The sequence below is a fragment of the Lutjanus erythropterus genome, chromosome 6, assembly GCF_056507025.1.
Source record: "Lutjanus erythropterus isolate fLutEry1 chromosome 6, fLutEry1.hap2, whole genome shotgun sequence".
NCBI lineage: Eukaryota > Metazoa > Chordata > Actinopteri > Lutjaniformes > Lutjanidae > Lutjanus > Lutjanus erythropterus.
This window is the reverse complement of record NC_139322.1, coordinates 35,582,319-35,600,894: the sequence shown is the minus strand read 5'-3', so window position 1 is coordinate 35,600,894 and position 18,576 is coordinate 35,582,319. Positions and strand designations below refer to the sequence as shown.

Genomic DNA, 18,576 nt, shown 5'->3' with positions numbered 1-18,576 from the left:
GCGAATTTTGGCGTTTCGCCATGAAACAGGAAATTGCTATAAGTTAAGTGTAAATTGTCTAATCTGCATCAAACTTAACATGTGTGATAATAGGCATGCCCTGAACACATCTACATAATACTGGGAGCAGGAAATGACAGTGAATTCCTTTCAAAAGTAGTTCACCTAAGAATGAAATTGCACTCAATATCGACTCATTCCTGTGCTGATGTGAGGAGGGATGAAGATCTCCAGTACACAAAATACTCCAAGAATTTCAACAGAAAACAAAACCATAGTCAAATCCAGTGCAATTGAAGTGAAGAGTGATAAGTTTTATAAAAAAAATGAACACAAAAAGCTCACAAAATGTCTCCATGCTGCACGGATGATTCAATCCTGGAAAACACTCAGACAACAGACAGAGTTTTTCCTCAGAAACAGTGACTTGTTATGCATAGAGTTTCCTTAGCAAACTTTCAACAAACAAGAAAATGTCTGAGCACTTGGACATAGAAGAGAAACAGTGTTTTTTGGCTGCAGCTGTGCCGCTTGGGATAGAGCTTGTGTACGTGCTTCAGCCGTGTGCATGCATTTCCAATCTCAGAGGCTACAGTTGACAATGAGGCTGAAAACACGGTGTAAATGGTGTCTTTTTGGGTTACATTTTACTGTCACCTCTTACAGACACTTAAATCACACCTCAGGAGCGGTACGGAGACAGTTTGTGGGTTATTTGTGCGCACTTGAGGTCTTCACTCGTCCCTGCATCGGCACGGGGGTGAGCGGGTGTCGAGAACCGTTTGGTTTTCGGGGCGGACCGTGGCTTCGGGGCGACGTCTGACGGTCGCGGCGACGCGTGACCTCTCCGCTCCGGGGCGGGTCCGGCCGGCGAGCGGCGGTGGCCGGCCCCCCCGAGTGGCGCGGGGGTGCTCGGGCCCGTCCAACGCTGCTTGCAGCTTTAATTATTATTATTATTATTATTATTCTCGTTCACAATACTTAATCGCATTTTTGGGGGACTTGCCATATAGGTAGGGCCGCCAAATTTGGCGGGCGCATCAGTCCCGGCGAAAAATTACGTATTTTAAGGGTCTCGAAAATGGGCGCGGCGAATTGGCTCAATAGCGCCATCTAAAGGCGAGCCCCGACGGCAGGTTTGTCCGACGTGCACGAAACTTGGTACACAGATAGAACATGCCCAGACGCACAAAAAAGTCTGTATGTACCAATAGCGTAAAACCTACAGGAAGTCGGCCATTTTGGATTTTGCGGCCGATTTTGGCGTTTCGCACGTGTCGTATTTGAACGAACTCGTCCCACACGATTCGTCGTATCGACTTCAAAATCACTGTGCACCATCTAGACAACATTGTGATCAAAAGTTATTGAAGGTTTACGTTTTTGATAAAGGGCCTGCGCGCCAGGTGGCGGCGAATTTTGATGTCTCGCCATGAAACAGGAAATGGCTATAATTTTGGGGTACATGGTCAGATCTGCACCAAACTTAATGTGTATGATCAGTGTATGGGCCTGAACACAAATATATGAAAATATTCCATAACTGTCATAGCGCCCCCTGGTGGTGGCAGAAAATGACTTTTTCCGGGTTTTGACATGCTGCTCCAAATGCATTCATTATTTCTAGCTCAAATTTGGTGAAGATGACCTTAACAAGTGGGTGATGCTACATTTTGAAGGGCGTGGCGGTCCGTCGAAGGGTGTCGACGCTAGAGAGCGGCGAAGGACCGCGGCCCGAAAAAAAGACATATTCATCAATAACTTTTGTGTGCAAGTTTGTATCAGCATGAAATTTCATGTGTGCATGACAGGTCCCGGTCTGAACGTATGATATTAATTTCGTCGATGGGCGTGGCCAAACGGCTTGACCACGCCCTTTAAACAGCAGCCCCCCCGCCACGTTTGACCGACATGCACGAAACTTGGTACACATGTGTATCACACCCAGACGCACAAAAAAGTCTCTTGGACCCATAGGCTAAACCCGACAGGAAGTCGGCCATTTTGAATTTCCTGGTCATTTTGGCGTTTCACTTGTCTCGCATTTTAACGAACTCCTCCTAGAGGAAGAATCAGAACGGCGTCAAATTCGCTGGCTACCTTCTGCACTACACTCTCATCAAAAGTTATTGAAAGATATTCCTCAAGTTGAAGGGCGTGGCCATAGTGGGGCGGCGAATGTTGGCGTTTCGCCATAAATTCAATTTTTTAATTTTTTGATATAACTTCTGTGTAAAAGGTTCAATTTGCACCACACTTCACATGTCTGATAATAGTCTGGCCCTGAACACACCTATATGAAAATATTCAATAATTCTCATAGCGCCCCCTGTTGGCAACAGGAAATGACATGTTTTACTGTTTGAGGTCCTGATCCCAGCCCGTTGACCATATCACTCTGCAATCTGGTCTGAAAAGCCTTAAGACCATGATGATGCTACATCATGAAGATCAGGACGTCTCGTAAAACGGCGTGGCCCTGGCGGCCTGGCGAAGGTCCATGTTTCGCCAACACACAGGAAGTTGCTATAACTGGACTGTACATGGTCTGATCTGCCTGAAACTTCACATGTTTATTAACAGTCCCGGTCTGAACATATGGTATGAGTTTCGTCCATGTCTGTGGCCAAATGGCTTGGCCACGCCCATTAATGCGTTTCGCCAAAACACAGGAAGTGGCTTTAGCCTCCCTGTACTTGGTCAAAACTGGCTGAAACTTTACATGTTCATTAACAGTCCCAGTCTGAACATGTGATATGAGTTTTGTCCATGGGCGTGTCCAAATGGCTTGACCACGCCCTTTGACGTGCGGCGCCGCAAATAGTGAGTTTCGCCGACGTGCACGAAAATTGGTACACATATGTATCACAGAAAGATGAACAAAAAAGTCTCTTGGACCCATAGGCTAAAGTCAACAGGAAGTCGGCAATTTTGAATTTCGTGCTCAATTTTGGCATTTTTCACATGACATCTTTTAACTAATTTCTCCTACACAAATGTTTCAATTGACTTGAAAATTTGAGTGGACCATCTAGACAAGTGTGTGATTAAAACTTATTAAAAGATTTGGTCAGCGTTAAACACTGTGGCTGTAGCGTGGCGGCGAATTTTGGCGTTTCGCCATGAAACAGGAAATTGCTATAAGTTTAGTGTAAATTGTCCAATCTACATCAAACTTCACATGTGTGATAATAGGCATGCCCTGAACACATCTGTGTAAGACTGGAAGCAGTTATGCATAGAGTTTCCTTAGCAAACATTCAAAAAAGAAGAAAATGTCTGAGCACTTGGACATAGAGGAGACACGGTGTTTTTTGGCTGCAGCTGTGCCGCTTGTGATACAGCTTGTGTACGTGCTTCAGCCGTGTGCATGCATTTCCAGTCTCAGAGGCTACAGTTGACAATTGGGCTGAAAACACGGTGTAAATGGTGTCTTTTTGGGTTACATTTTACTGTCGCCTCTTACAGACACTTAAATCACACCACGGGAGCGGTACGCAGACATTTTGTGGGTTATTTGTGCGCACTTGAGGTCTTCACCCGTCCTCGCATCGGCACGGGGGTGAGTGGGTGTCGAGAGCAGTTTGGTTTTCGGGGCGGACCGTGGCTTCGGGTCGACGTCGGACGGTCGCGGCGACGCATGGCCTGTCCGCTCCGGGGCGGGTCCGGCCGGCGGGCGGCGGTGGCTGCCCCCCCCGAGTGGCGCGGCGGTGCTCGGGCCCGGTCACAGCTGCTTGCAGCTTTAATTATTATTATTTTTATTCTTCTCCCGATAAAACTCATGCTGCAGGCTAAACCGTGCAAGGTAGGGCGGTGCAATTTGGAGGGTTGGCCCACACCCCCGCACGTACCTCAGACACAAAAAACTGCACACGTCCGCCTACAGGGGGCGCTATAACCAAGGACAACGCGTTTTGGCCTATAACTCCCACACCGTATGTCGCACATTCAAAAACCTTATATCCCCATATTCCTTGAATGGAGCTGAGTCACTTTGTAATTGGCCACGCCCACTTCCGCCTAAATAATTTTTTCGCAAAATCACGAAAACTGGCAAACCTGCTTTTTCCAACTCCTCCTAGGGATTTTGTTTGATCTGCACGAAAATTGGCCCGGACACTCTTCTGCTGCTCCTGAGCTTAAGTTATCAAGAGATGTTTTTTGGGTTGAAAATTCCGCGAATTATTAACGAACAAATTTGCGTAGCTAGCCGTAAAAATGGAAAATCTTGCATATCTCGGTCAAAGTAAATGCTATCGACACCAAATCAGAGATCCTTGGTTGGCATGAGACTGGGAGCCTATGAGCTGAATTTGGCGAATGTTGGCTCCTAGGGGGCGCTAGAGATATGGGAAGTTTATATCTCTAGAACGGCTGCACCGATTTCTACGAAATTTGGTCCGTACGAAGTAGGGCCGGTCCTGAGGCCATAACTTCAAGGGGGTCATGACAGGTCAATGTGGGCGGGGCTTATGACAAGATAAACAAAAAAAAATAATTTCTGCCAAAGTATAACACTTAGGGCTTTGAAATTTTATGGGTGCATGTAGAATAGGACTCAGACCCCGCCTACCGAAAATCGCGTTTGTGCTCCACTAGGGGGCGCTATAACGCATTTTTACCTATAACTTCCACATTTTAAATGACCCGTTGAAAAATCTTATATTGCCGTATTCCCCAAATAGCGCTGGACTTTTTGACGTAGGCCCCGCCCACTTTCGCCGAAAATTCCCGTCGCTAAGTCGCCGCGTGTCCGAAACCTACTTTTTCGAACTCCTCCTACAGTTTAAGCGCTATCTGCGCCAAACTTTGCACATACAATGTCTAGACGTGTCTGATCTAAAGTTATCAAAAGAATTGTTGCACGACAAAAAATTCGCTAATTATAACCGAACTATTTTTCGGCTAGCTTAAAAAACACATGTTGTGTCATATTTCGGTCAAACTTAAGTTTTTCGACTCCAAACTTAACACGGTGGTTCCAGAGGTCATCCGCAGACTCTGTGCCAAATTTGGTGCGGATCGGCCAATAGGGGGCGCTACAAACCCCAAAAAATCGAGTTTCCGAAAAGTTGCTCGGATTCCTACGAAATTCGCTGTGCATGATGTGGACTCCCTCCTGATGCCAACCGCCAACTTACGTAATGATTGGTCAAAGTGGGCGGGATTTATTACAACAAATCAAAATCACCACGCATTCTGCCTTTGGCACTAACAGTGCACACCCACTACAGTGAATACTGCAGCTCAGCATCAGACTGTGTCCTGACAATTGCCCTGAACTGGAAGGCCGCGGCTCGGACGACGGCGCGCGTCCCCGCGATCGCCCCGAGCCCTGCGTCCCTCGGGGCCCGCGGCGGCGGGTTCCGAGGGCCGCGGGGACCGGGATCGCGCGGGGAGGCTTGGCCCCCGTTCATAACTGCTTGCAGTTCTAGTTATATTTGCTATTACCACTACTGTAATGTTAAAAGGGCTTTCTATAGAACTGCTGGACTTCAGCTCACATAAATTATGTACAAGTGTGTTTCTTTCTGCACCTGCTTATGTTTTGTGTGTTATTTTATCACATCAGCCAGGCGAGTGAACTCACTAGCAGCATCATGAATCTTCCAACAGTGAAATCATTCAAGGTCTAAGTCAGAGCTTCTGGACTCGCACAGATAAATAAATCTGCGACTTATTTCAAACTCAGAGAGAGTATGGATACTGCCAGACAGTCACTGACTTGGTGCCAAAAGACACAACAACTTGTTTTGTGCATTTGTTCTAACAACACCGTCAAACATAATGAGCCTCAGGCTCTTACAAATCCCGAGCAGCTGAGATGACTTTATGTTGAGGGGCTCAGAAAGGTGACCATGGCAGTGCAGTGTACTTCTTGTTCTGTCCTGGAACAAATCTTTATCTCACCGAGCTGCTGAAACACCAACATCTGGCGCAGGTCGTTTCACAGTTAGCTAACAGGTGGCAGCAGCCATTTTTTTTACCAGACTGTACAAAGTCGTACCTTCTGATGACTGGTTTCCACAGTGTTTGTATCAGAGTGTCGTGTGAAACGAAAGGGCCAACTGAGGGCCAACGAGTTCATGAGCAACCATTCAGTTCACCCACCCACCACAGCTGACGAGATTGTGAAGACATGACACGAGAACATCTAACAAAATGTGTAAAATGGATGAGCCGTCATCAGTTTACCTGCAGCAGAGCGGCACACAGGTAGCAGATGGTGAAGGCTACGGAGATTGGCGCCTCGTCTCCCTGCAGCAGAGAGATGGCGTAGAGGAAGACCAGGTGACCGGGGACGACCAGCATCAGGAGCACCCGTGCTGACTTGGAGTTCACCCCTGGGAGAGAAAAGAGAACTTCATTCAGTTCATTCAGTTAACAGACGGGCTTCTTTACACACTGAGTTCTCCCTGCTGTTAACTCACTCCTGTCTGCTGTGTGATGGTTTGTTCGAGTTTAACGTGTTTGACATCAGGCTACACCTGCTAAGTTTTATCATCATACGATATTATATCAGTTTTGGGCACAGATATGATATTTGCAGACATCACTAAATAACTCACAAAAAGCAGCTAAAAGGCAAAAAAGTTATGAAAAATAGACACTACCCCAGCATGTACTGAGTGTGTTTACATGTGCACTAGTATCCTGGTTATGATCAGGTATTTCAGAGTATCCTGGTTATGATCAGGTATTTCAGAGTATCCTGGTTATGTAAACATTCTGATTCAAGAAACCTGTGTGAGTCATTATCCTGGGTTGAGAAAACTGAATATATCACCCAGCTGAAACCATCAAACTGTGGCATGTGAACATCTAACCAGATTTCTGAATGTTCTTTGTTCAGAACAGAGTGACTGACATGGCGAGAAATGAAGACAGCCGCACACAGACGACCATAAACCCGGAGACTGTTAAAGTCATGTGTACAGGTGTATGATGATAAAAATGAAATGACAAATGAAATCAAAACCAGGATAAGGCTCTAAACCAGGATAATAAAGCATGTGTAAACGCACCCACAGTCCACAGCCAGCCCAGCTTGTATTTTTTAAGTTTCTCAGGATTTTCTACTCCAAATCAAATCCATTAAGATCAACTCCAGAAAAAGTCTCTGGTTATCAAAAATTACATCTACTGTTCTCTAACCACCAGTGTTTAGACTCCAAGAGAAGAATTTATACGCTGTTTCCAAGGGACGACCAGGATTTCCTCCACTGTGCGGTAACCCCAAAGGTGTGGCAGGTCTGAGATTATTTCTGGGGGGCTTTTTGTCTCTATTGATAGAGGAGCTGAAGAGTGACGGGAAAGGGGATGAGACAGACATGAATCAGGGATTTTTTAATGTATTTTTAATGTTTTCTTTTTTTAACTGAACTGTGTTACACAGCACTGATTAGTGCAGCTTTAAAGAAGTACCTGACCATGGAGAAGAACGTGTGAATGCATTATGAATGCATAATGCAGCAGTAACTGGAGTTTGCTTTCAAAGGTTGGACAGGTCTTTACTTTTTTAAAAGGAAAGTAAGGAGCTATCTTTTTATTCTGGCTTTTAATTTCTTTTGTTATAACCTTTGTCTTTTAAGCTTCAAACTTCGGTTTGTGTATGAAAGCTGCTTTATAACTAAAGCTGAGCTGAGTTAAGTTGAGTTGCTTCTGACACCTGCCATCTAGGAATTTAAATTTATTCGACAGTCACTGTTGGGTAAGCACTTTAGGTTTTATTTGTATAGAGAGTTTGCATTCAGCTTGGCAGTGTTACCTGAGGAGAAGAAGGTGATGCAGGGATTGGGCCAGTGCTGCCTCATCTTGTAGGGCAGCACCCCTGGGATGGTCCAGAAGTGCAGGTAGGTGGAGATCCTACTGGCCTGGATGGCCACCAAGTTACCACCCACCCCTACACAGGGGAGGACAGACTGAGTGAGTGGGTGAGTGAATATATAAATAAAGGATAAGTGCAAGAAACAGACACCACTTTAATTTGCTGGTTGTAACTTAATTTCTACCAAAAAAAACATCACAATTTATTATGCGTGTCTTCATGTCAAAGACTTATTGTTTTCCACATGGATTGGTTTGAAAAGCTGATGCTGATTTATAACATCACAATGAACTGAAACAGAGAGTTCTTTCCCACAACAGCTTTAGAATCAGTTACGCTTCATCTTTTTCATTGTCGCCTGCCCGCAAATTAAGCCAAGCAATGACACAAGCTTGGCTGAGCCGTGATCCGGCCGGGGGTTTTACAGAGAGCGGAGTCCATCTTAATAAGCCGCACAGGCCAAAGCACAGCTCAGATCTGGCCGGCGGAGTCAAAGTGTTTGAAAAAAAAGAGCACAAACAAAAGCTCCACCCGATACCTCTCAGACACGAGAGCGGCGGCACGTGTGCATGGAAAGGAAATCATCCTCGTGCAGCTGCGTGGTTCTGACAGTGAAATATGAGTCTGGTTGTGCAGAAATCATTATGTGCCACTTCTTAAATTCTGATAGATAACTTGTTCCTGACTCGCTTATGTGTCAAGATGTCAGATCTGTCTGATAAGTCATCTGGAGATTTTTAAACTGCTCCCAGATGTGTCGTGCATCAAAGCGAGAAAAAAAGCTCAGCGGGGTTAAACAGGAGACCGAAGATGAGATTTTATCCTCTCATTCTGGTGTGACTTGAGCCTTTTTTATTCACTTCTTCAAAGCCGCGTTACTGCTGGATGGAAAACAACAACCAGATCCTACCAGCTTTCAAAGACTTTAATTCTGTCGTTGACGAGAGTATCTGCGCATAATTCAGTTACATCAAACACCTTTCCAAGTATTTACCCCAAAAAACTGCACAGATGTTCTTTTGTGAGATGGAAATGACTTGAGGGAACTTTTCGTAAAACATAATACCGGTTTATATGCAAGCCAGTGAGGGAAAATGGGAAATTCAAACCAGATTGGCAAATTGAGAATTTAGCAGAGAGTGGTGCAAAGAGAGAGAGAGAAAGAGAGGGAGGTTGTGAAACAGCAGGAAGATGGGCAGAGACAGAATGAGAAACAGTGACAGCGAGAGTCGATGGTTATTAAAGGCCCTGTCAGCTGTGCCAGGACACAGGGTGTGCACCATTAGTGGTTTATATCGACTTCTCTCCTGCACTGCATGCGTCACTTCACAGCCAAACCACGTATTCTGAAGGCTGCTTCTTTTTTTTTTTTTTTGCCTCCACTTCTCGATGTCTAACAGCATTTTTCATCAGCATTATGGGGTGAAAATCAGTTTTCTATGTGTATTAAGTGTCTACAAATCGTCAGGCGTAGTTTCATTTTCGGATTTCTACGGCCGATTAGGACTTTGTCGTGGAGAAAAGAGCTGCATGCTAATCCAGAAAGTCAAATTAAACTGTTTGGGATTGGACATGGGTCAGTTTACAAAATCAATACACACTGGAAAATGTTGTTTTCTGTCCTCCTGATTATTTCAATCCCTTCATTTAAGTCTTGTAGTGAATCGCTAATGAAGACAGATGATTTCTCGTCTCTTGCTTAACAGCTCTAATGCACTTAAAGTGACTTTTTACATGTTTGACATTTCTGTGGTGGACTTCAAGCAGAGTACCAAGTTACCACCACAGTACTGTAGTTTCATTTGCACAACTGTGATGGTTATTACATTTAATGAAATTTATTTAAGTGGAGAGGAAATTAAAAAATGCCCTCTAAGATATAATCCCTGGACACATTGGGCACCTATTTAACAATATATGCCAAAAATTCCAATCAAGTTTTCTTCCTGTAAAACAAAATATGATGTGAGCTTCTGTAGGCTTGAAACCACCAATTTCAACCAATAATATCATGACATCCACCTATCAATCAATCTTCAACCTCTAGCGACACAGAGCTTAAGTTCATTAGTTAGCTAGCTAGCAAACAGCATTGATTTTTTCAGCTCAAATGATAACTATCGCTGGCAGAATTTACCAGCTGTCGCTACCTGGCTAATCAAAGCCACTACTAGGAGTTTTTAACTGCTTATGAAACAGTCTCAATTTATTACTGATGCCTCTGTATGATCTAAAGTTAACAAGACCATCTGCAAGAAGATTGGCTTTTTTTAAAAATATAGTTTTAGTACATTTTTCCAGGTAAAGTTACAGTGAGTCCTATGTTAGCCACTTAAAAAGAAGCAGGAGCAGATTTTCCTTCACTTCAATTTCACTTTTAACATTAAAAGTCAACAAAATGCGAATGTTCCATGTAATATTTTTAAGCTAACTTTAACTCCATGAGTTGCAAATGCAGTCTTCAGCTGAATTTTGAATGTTTCAAGCTGACTCTGAAAACAAGAACCCTATAAAGTGGATCTTAGATATGAACCCTATGGCTACAAACATAAAATAATGCTAAAAGGAGGCTGATGCTAAATGTCATCTGGCGAGAGATACAGAAGTATCCACTGCCGTACCCCCGACTACAGAGCAGCTACTTTCCTTAACCTGTGAAAATTATAAAGTCATTCTAAGCACTTAAAAAAAGCAACAAAAGTTTTCTTTTGTTTTTTTTGTTTTTTTTTTGTGGCGCATAAAAGGTCTACAATTTGTATTTCGTTGTGCGACCCTGTGTTGTAGGATGACAAATCCGCAAAAGAACCTTGACAAAGTCAGCATCCTCACCAGCTGATGATCCAAGCAGAAATTAGTGATAAATAGTGTTCTAAGTATGATAAGGAAAAATGTGAGATCAGACTAGTATTCCTTCTTTGGCTGCTGAGCTTATACACTCGGTACATACATGCTCCTATTTTCAAACACTACAAGAGAAAAGGCTTTTAGGATGAGGACTGATGTGTTCGATGAATGCAACACTATCTCAAGAAACGAGTTTGGCTGCATCAGAAAGAGAAACTCAGTAAATGAGGTCAAATCAAATCAGTAAATTGGTACTGTCTTCCCAGTCGGTCTCTGAGGCTGTCTTTGAATCCGGTCTGGCCGTGTTCACCGAGAGGCTGCTGGGCCCGGTTCTGTTGCCTGTTGATGGCAGCTAACAGTTACAGTTAGCAGCAGTTAGCTATTTTAGCAACAAGTACAGCTATTTATCCATCAGAAAACTGAGAAAAATCACTGAGAGATGAGGCAGAGCAGCAGGAGGACATCAGAAGTAAAACCACACCAATATTTCTCCACAAAATATAATCCAGTTTAACTCAAATCAGTGAATAAAGTTGTGAAGTTGTTTCACATTTTGGACAAACCGTCTAACTCTTTTGAACTAAATGGAACTGGAGAGTGATTTGTCAGAGCAGTCTGACGCTCCAGATGATGGCCTTGGTGCATCTGAAATAGCTGGTGCTCCTGAAAATGTTCCAGTGGTTTTAAGGCTTCATTTACAGGACATCCTGGCAGCTGTTTTAGCCCATTTACAGTAAATCATCTATACTTTAATATTAGAGTCAAACATTTTCCAAAGGATCACATATGATTTTAGACTGACTTCCCTCCTTCCAGACTGCCGCTGGTTTCAGTTCATTTCACACTGGCAATTCGAATCAACTTGAAAATAAGTGATTGAGATACAGTCGGTCATTAAGTATGGTGATTCAGTTTTAAGCGAGGAACGTTCTGATCACTGCCCTTTTTGTGACGGCTGGGTACCAGACCATAATACTATTTTGGTACTGAATGAAAAGTGAGTATAAAAACTGTTGGCACCAAATGCCTGGTCAGATTCAAAGGTTTTTTTTGTTTTTTATCAGACAGCAGAAGATTTAAATACGTTTGCCAATTTCAGACTATATGTTTTTTAGGGAACATTTTTTGCTTATCTTTGACAACAACTCCACTGCCTCAGAGTCACTCGAAAGGACACTTCAGTCAAAGAAATAATCACATTGATATTATCCTTTTGATTACATTATTGCATATCTATCTTCCATTTTCTGATCACACCACTCTTGAAAGCAATGCTTTATGTCACTTGCCAGGCATCTTTAAATTTACCTGCATTTTTAAATCAGTCACTGCATGCAGCTGCACAACCACGCAAAATAACTTGAGTGAGAAAAGAAGGTGAAAAAAAAGAAAACTAGAAGCCGCCGGTGGCTTCCTGGAAGGAAGGAAATCAATCAAAAAAGTCATTGGATGAAGCCGAGGAATGTTGTTGGGGATTAGTGATGCACTCAGCACCGAATCGGAGTGAAATCTGAGTGAGAGGCATTACTGTGCTGTTCTGAGAGTCGGACTGCGCTGTCAACTCGGTGTTTAGTATGCTGCTCAGATTTACACAGGAAGCACCAAAAGAGCACAACCTGTACCTCCAAACAACTTTTGAGACATGAACAGGTCTGACTATGTGAACAAGTGTATCTGACTAAAATGAATATTATCACTTCAACTCACCATCAGGTGATGCAGTCAGTCACAATGAATATCTTGTTTGCCTTGAGTCAGGCTTCAAACTGCTGCTGCCCTCCTGTTTACCCCCCACACTGCATTCACTCCTGTTTTTACATCAATATAATTTCAGCATGCTGCTGAGTCTTTAGCATTCTGATTGAAGGCAGGACACTAGTGAAGAACCTGCAGGATGGTTTAAAGGTGCAATACGTAAGAATGAACCACCTGTTGAATTCATACTCCAAACAAACAGGGGCACCATATCACTAGAGCAACCGCTTACTGTAGCTGCTGTTGGCTAGTTAGCTCTGTTAGCTGTGCAGCTAGCTTTCTCATTAACTGACTGAGTGGTTTTCAGGCCCAGGGTGAATGAATGAACACGTCCAAACTGGCACCAAACACAGTCCCAGACGGAAGCCAATTTGATCACAAAAAGATACACTATGGAGTTGATTTACAGCGGCTCCAACCAGGACTAAGACACAAGGGACGATGAAGACACGACTAACAGGGACGGGCTTGAAGCTGGAAAGGAGCAACGAGGGGGTGGGCATCAGTGGCATGTAGACCCACAGTATTTTTACATCTAACTTGGTGAATTAAGGGTTTATATAAACCAAAGCAAAGCTGAAGGAAGAGTGGGAAGAAAATCCTTTTGAATTTTGTTTTGTTTCTGTTGAGTCTGAATGAATTAAGCTAGTCTTAGTTTGTTAAAAGAGTTAAACTCTGATTCGGGTGTACAGTTGTATATTTCTGTTTAATAAGGAAAATGTGAATATTCCTATCTTGACATGTTGTGAGTTGATTTTTTGACTTGAGAACTCGTGGAACAAGTGAACTTGTCGCTCAGCACACATCTGCCAGCACAAACTACAGAGAGGTATTATAAGACAGTATGCACTGGAGCCAGCTGGTTAACATGCTAACTTCAGTAAATACCTCTGTAACACAATACAAAGATTTCTTTGATATAGTGTCAACACTGTTATTTTCTCATATTCTGCTGATGTTGTTAGTTCATTTTTGAAAGATTTAAACCAAACTTATTGCCTATTGCACCTTTAATCATAATGATGTGTGTTCCTGAAGGGTTGCTCTGAACAACAACATCCAATAAATGGCTAAAATTCTGATAAAACTTGCAAGCTAGCTAGCTAGTTGTAAAGACCTATCACTTTACCGTTAATGACCGGCGTGAAGACAGCCATGCCCTCGAAGTTGGGATCACTCACTGTCTTGTCCAGTATAAGGCCTCCAAAACTGTAAATCACAAACACAAAGACAATCAGAACCATGTGCTAATTCTTAATGAATAATTAAATGAAGCAATGAACAGGTGTTTCAGTGCATACCTGCTAATGGACATGGCTACTATAACAGGCTGCCACCCTGAGAGGAGAACCTCCCTGATCTGAGGGCTCTGTCGGGCCACCACCACCCACAGTGGGATCAGACCCAGGAAGACCAGACACACCAGGGGGGACAGGTACCATACATCTGCGGGACAGAAACAGGCACGAGGAGGTGAAGAATAAACTGACATCCTCTTATATCCTCGTTATTTTGACAGTCACAAAAAAACGATTATAAATAAAAAACAGCGTCCAGATGCAGATACTTCATTTGGTTTCTGAGTTAAACATGGGGAATGTGATTCTGGAGAAAGATTGTTTATATTTGAACTCAACAGCCAAACAAATCCTCCTTCAAAGGATTTATCGTCCCTCTCCGCCCCACCTCCCCTTCCCCTTGTCCCATGCACAGACATAAATGCAACCTGTCACTGATCGGCTGGAATAGTGTTGCGTGGCGTCACTTTTTGTTTCCCATTTACTGAGCCAAAGCTGTGTAGAAACATCAGTTTTCTTTTCAGCGCACACAGAACGGGGAGATAGAGGACTGTGATAAAAAGTGTCTTGGATTAGATTAGACCACCCCACCTTTAAGTTTGTCCCTTACACATAATATTTTCCTAACCTAAGAGGTTCATTTAGGAGCGCTGCATAAAGTTTCTTAGGTTGTCTCCTTGGTTAAGTGATTAGACTGAGGCTTTCACAGTAGTAACTGTCATAATACAGCACAAGTGCACTTCAGTTACCATAGTTACACTTCACTCACATCATAATCCTTTAACGTTACTTGACAGCATTGTTGTCAGTGTTAGTTAGCCTCTTCAAAATGGACAAGGAGAATACCCAAAAGGAAAAAGAAAGCCAAACTGGACAGAATATGAGAATGTTGTTTTCCTCGAGGAATATGGAAAGAACAAGCACATTATCCAAAATAAAGTTAACCAAGCAGCCATAACAAATACACACAAGCAGAAGATGTGGCAAGAATGAACTGACAAAATCAATGTGAGAAATCTGCTGTAAAACAAACTGCAGATGAAGTCATGAAGAAATATGAAAATATTACAGTGACAGCGAGGAAGGAGACAGCCAAACATAGACAGGAGTCGACAAAAAGCGGTGAGTGTCAATTCAATGATACGCTTAACGTTAACATGAAACAGAAGTATATCAGTGTAAAGTTGCTAATGCCATCCGACAGTCAAATCTGTACTCTCTGACTGTTGCTACTTGAAGTTGCAAGTTTCACTCAGTGTTCGGTGGAATTTCCCCGTCCCAGAAATGCATCTCTTCCTCCTCTCCAGTCACCATAAATTCAGCCAATGTCATACGTTCCACAAATTATTTCACTTTCAAGAGACTGGTTTGGTTACTAAGGACATTCTAGCAACATACTAAGGAAAACCTTATGATGACTTTACGCCACTCATGTTTTTTCTTAGATGAAAATTTGAGGGAGGGAAACCTCAGCCTCAGTGGTTTTATGAAAAACGGGCATTGCTATACCCTAAAAGAAGCCATTGCAATTACAGTACTGATGATTGCATTGTGGAATAATCAATACTATTATCTTTAGTTGACATTAGGATTGAACAATTTTGAAGAAATATCTAATTGACTGATATTGCAATTGCAATATAATTTGTGATACTAGAGGAAAGGATCATTTTTACATCATCATCAGAGAATGATGTGTTGGCCAGGACACATCTGCAGAACTGCAATATTTAATACAAAATGGTATTTTGACACACATTTTGCCTTTAACAGATATTGCGCATACAGTGTTTTGAAAATTGCAGTAGACCATATTGCGATTTCGATATTTCTCAGCCCTACCAGGCACCGCTATACATTCAAAGAAACCACTGTAATTACGTTCTGCAATAATACGAACTACTACCAATAGTTGACGTTTAACAATACGTTATACATGAGGTGAACGCAGTAAAAGAAATAATTGCTCAAATTATTTTCATGAATTTCAAGTCATTAATATTTGTGTCAAGTTAAACAAAAAGGTAATAAACTCTAAGATAAAGTCATGTTTTCACCTATATCAGAATATAAAAATTACGTGCAAGATAAACATTTATAATGCACACATTCAAACATGGAACACTTTCACAAACTGAAATTAGAGCCAAGAGTCTCAGAACACACACACACACACACACACACACACACACACACACACACACACACACACACACACAAGCTAACTGAGAAAATACACATGAATTCTGCTGCCATCTTGTGTTCTGATTACCAGCATGACAAACTCAGGAAATGATTTTTGTGTAATGGTCAAGATGTTCCTTCTCATTTGACTAAATCTCTCTTGTTCTCATTACTACAAAACAAAGAAATTCAAACCTTCCTCTTACTTTGACAAAATATAAATCCAGATTTAAACTGCTGTCATACTCGGTAGGTGCTAAAATCTAGCAGAGACGCTCATAAATCAGAGGCGCAGCTCCTGTTTCTGTATTTCCTCACCTATGTATTCATAGAGCGTGCTGCTGACCCCGGCCAGCAGGGACAGGGTGATCAGATCACCCAGGCTGGCAGCGATGGGGGTGGCCACGTTGTCAGGGTTGATCCCCACCTTCCTGGAGCCGATGATCACTCCAATCATCACCAGACCTGTGGGGGGGACAGTGCAGACAAACAGAAACAGGAGAGAAATGAGTTCATCAGAAAGGACAGAAACAGAAAACAGGATGATGGAGAAAAAGTTATCAGTCAACCGCAAACTGTATAAAGAAAGTAATGATTCCGTGTTTTGGGAGAGAGCTTTCATCAGAGTTACAAGACAACAAAATGCTGACGACAGCTGCGAGCAGGGGGAAACTGTTTGCCTGACTCGGTCTGAAGGTAAAATGAAACAAAATGTGTCAGTTTTTCTGTGTCTAAACAGACAATTTTCAGAACATCAAGAGACAGCCTCCTGGAAAGAAGAGCCTTAAACCGGCTGCATTTAGAAGTGAGCAAAATAAGAAAAGTGATTTATGGAGAAAAATTAAAAATGGCAGAGTAAGGAGAGGAAAACTGGAAAGAGGTTACTCCCCCGCTGAGACATGACTCAAGACATTAGCAGAAAAACAGAACTAGGGGCGAATCGGTTCCCTCTCTCATCACGCCCGCTAAACACTAGAACATTTATGGTGAGGATAAATTATGGATTATGCAGTTCTTACATGAAGGGAAAGGGTGATCTGGGGATAGGTGCTCCTGCTGCTACGTGAAAAACCTGTCAAGTCTGTAGGCTGAACTGGACTGATTGATGGTGTCTGCTTTAGCATTTACATAAACAGAAGCTACATTTATCTTTTCTTTCAGCTGAAGGATTAGTGCCACGTTTTGGAAATTTCTCTTACTCCCTTTTTTTTGCAGAGTGTCAGCTTAGCATAAAGATTATACGCAGGGGGAAACAGGCTCGCTCTTTGTAAAGGTAAGAAAATGTGCCATGTTTAAAACTCACTAATCCTGGAGTTCTGTCTTTTTCCCCTTGTTTCCAGGCTTGATGCTCGGCTAAGCTAGCTGTCTCATGACTCCAGCTTCATACTTAAAGGGCAGATCCAAGAGGGGTATCAGTTTTCTCATCACTGCAATCAAATGAATAAGACAATGTACCATTTCATTCAAAGGAAGTTCAGCTAAGTGGATCCTCCATAAATCACAAAGCAAAGTAAAGACATAACGACTGCCCAATAAACAGGGCAGCCAATAAAAGAAGTAAAGACTGATTGATGAATGAGGCGGTCACCTGTGTGTCTCTGCGTCAACATATAAAGCAGCTGGATAACCGTTACACTCTGTAAAAGAGAAAGTAGCTGTGCCTGTAAATGCCAATTCTTGGCTGTAAATCTTGAAAATCTATTTTTGAGGGGCTTTTGAGAACCCTGCCACCTGTTTGTTTGGCAGCCATTTTCTGGATTCTGGGTGATTAAATCATCACCGCATCTTTGGAGCATTCACACATTGATTTTACCAGGGTTACTGCAGGTTAAGTTAAATTTAAGACTTTTAAAGACCATATTAAATGCAATTTATGACCTCTTTTATGTCCATCCTAGCAAAAAGAAAAGTATAAAGGATATAAAGGAAAATAGGAGTCATAGAATTAGTTAGTGCAGACTGGGTTGGTGGAGCCCAATGTAAATACAGAACAAGGTAATGGCAGTCATTATTTTTTATTGCAGCTTTTTGTTTTTCTGACTTCTCATGTGACTCCAGTGTCTCTATACCAAAGTTCTTCATTTGAGTGTTTTCTTGCACATGGTGCAGCTGGATTTAAATCTGTTATTTTTGACAGGATTCAAATAAACTCTAAAAGTGCTGTTCTCATGTTGGATCTCGCTGCACTTACACACCCATATTTGAAGAAAGTAACATTAACAGACACAGTCTTTCAGACTTTTAAACTGGAAGGAGATGCCTCTTTAGCCCACACAACACATCGTGAGCTCTGATAAATTCTGACCAGTTTGCATTAGTGGTTAGTGGTTCCATGTTGGTTTAGTTTTGTAGTTTTTACAGCTGACAATAATTGTTTTTCCTAAAAACAAAGTGAGACTGAAGTTAATCCACCTTAAAAGCAATATTAATTTCATAAACTCATCAATTTCTTGCCCAAGCGGCATGACATGCCATATATGAGATCTCGCGATACCTTCACACCTGTGTTTACATGCTACCTGGAAGTGACTCACACAACAGAGAGAGATCTGCTCTGAAACAGTGACTTGTTACGCGCACAGTTGACATTTAGGCTAAAAACATGGTGTAGATGGCATCTTTTTGGGTCAAATTTTAATGTTGCAGCTTACAGACACTTGGATTACA

General features: G+C 42.4%; 1 protein-coding gene across 2 annotated transcripts in view; it reads right to left on the bottom strand.

Moving 5' to 3' along the window:
- Positions 1–18,576, bottom strand: part of LOC146325661 (solute carrier family 41 member 1-like) — a 64,111-nt gene that overhangs the window by 27,164 nt on the left and 18,371 nt on the right. For both annotated transcript variants that reach the window (XM_084721792.1, XM_084721793.1), the window contains exons 6-10: positions 16,228–16,374; positions 13,729–13,873; positions 13,557–13,636; positions 7,769–7,903; positions 6,196–6,344 (exon numbers count right to left, since the gene is read on the bottom strand). In XM_084721792.1, the coding sequence (XP_084577918.1) occupies positions 6,196–6,344; positions 7,769–7,903; positions 13,557–13,636; positions 13,729–13,873; positions 16,228–16,374 (656 nt within the window). The remainder of the gene's footprint in view (positions 1–6,195; positions 6,345–7,768; positions 7,904–13,556; positions 13,637–13,728; positions 13,874–16,227; positions 16,375–18,576) is intronic.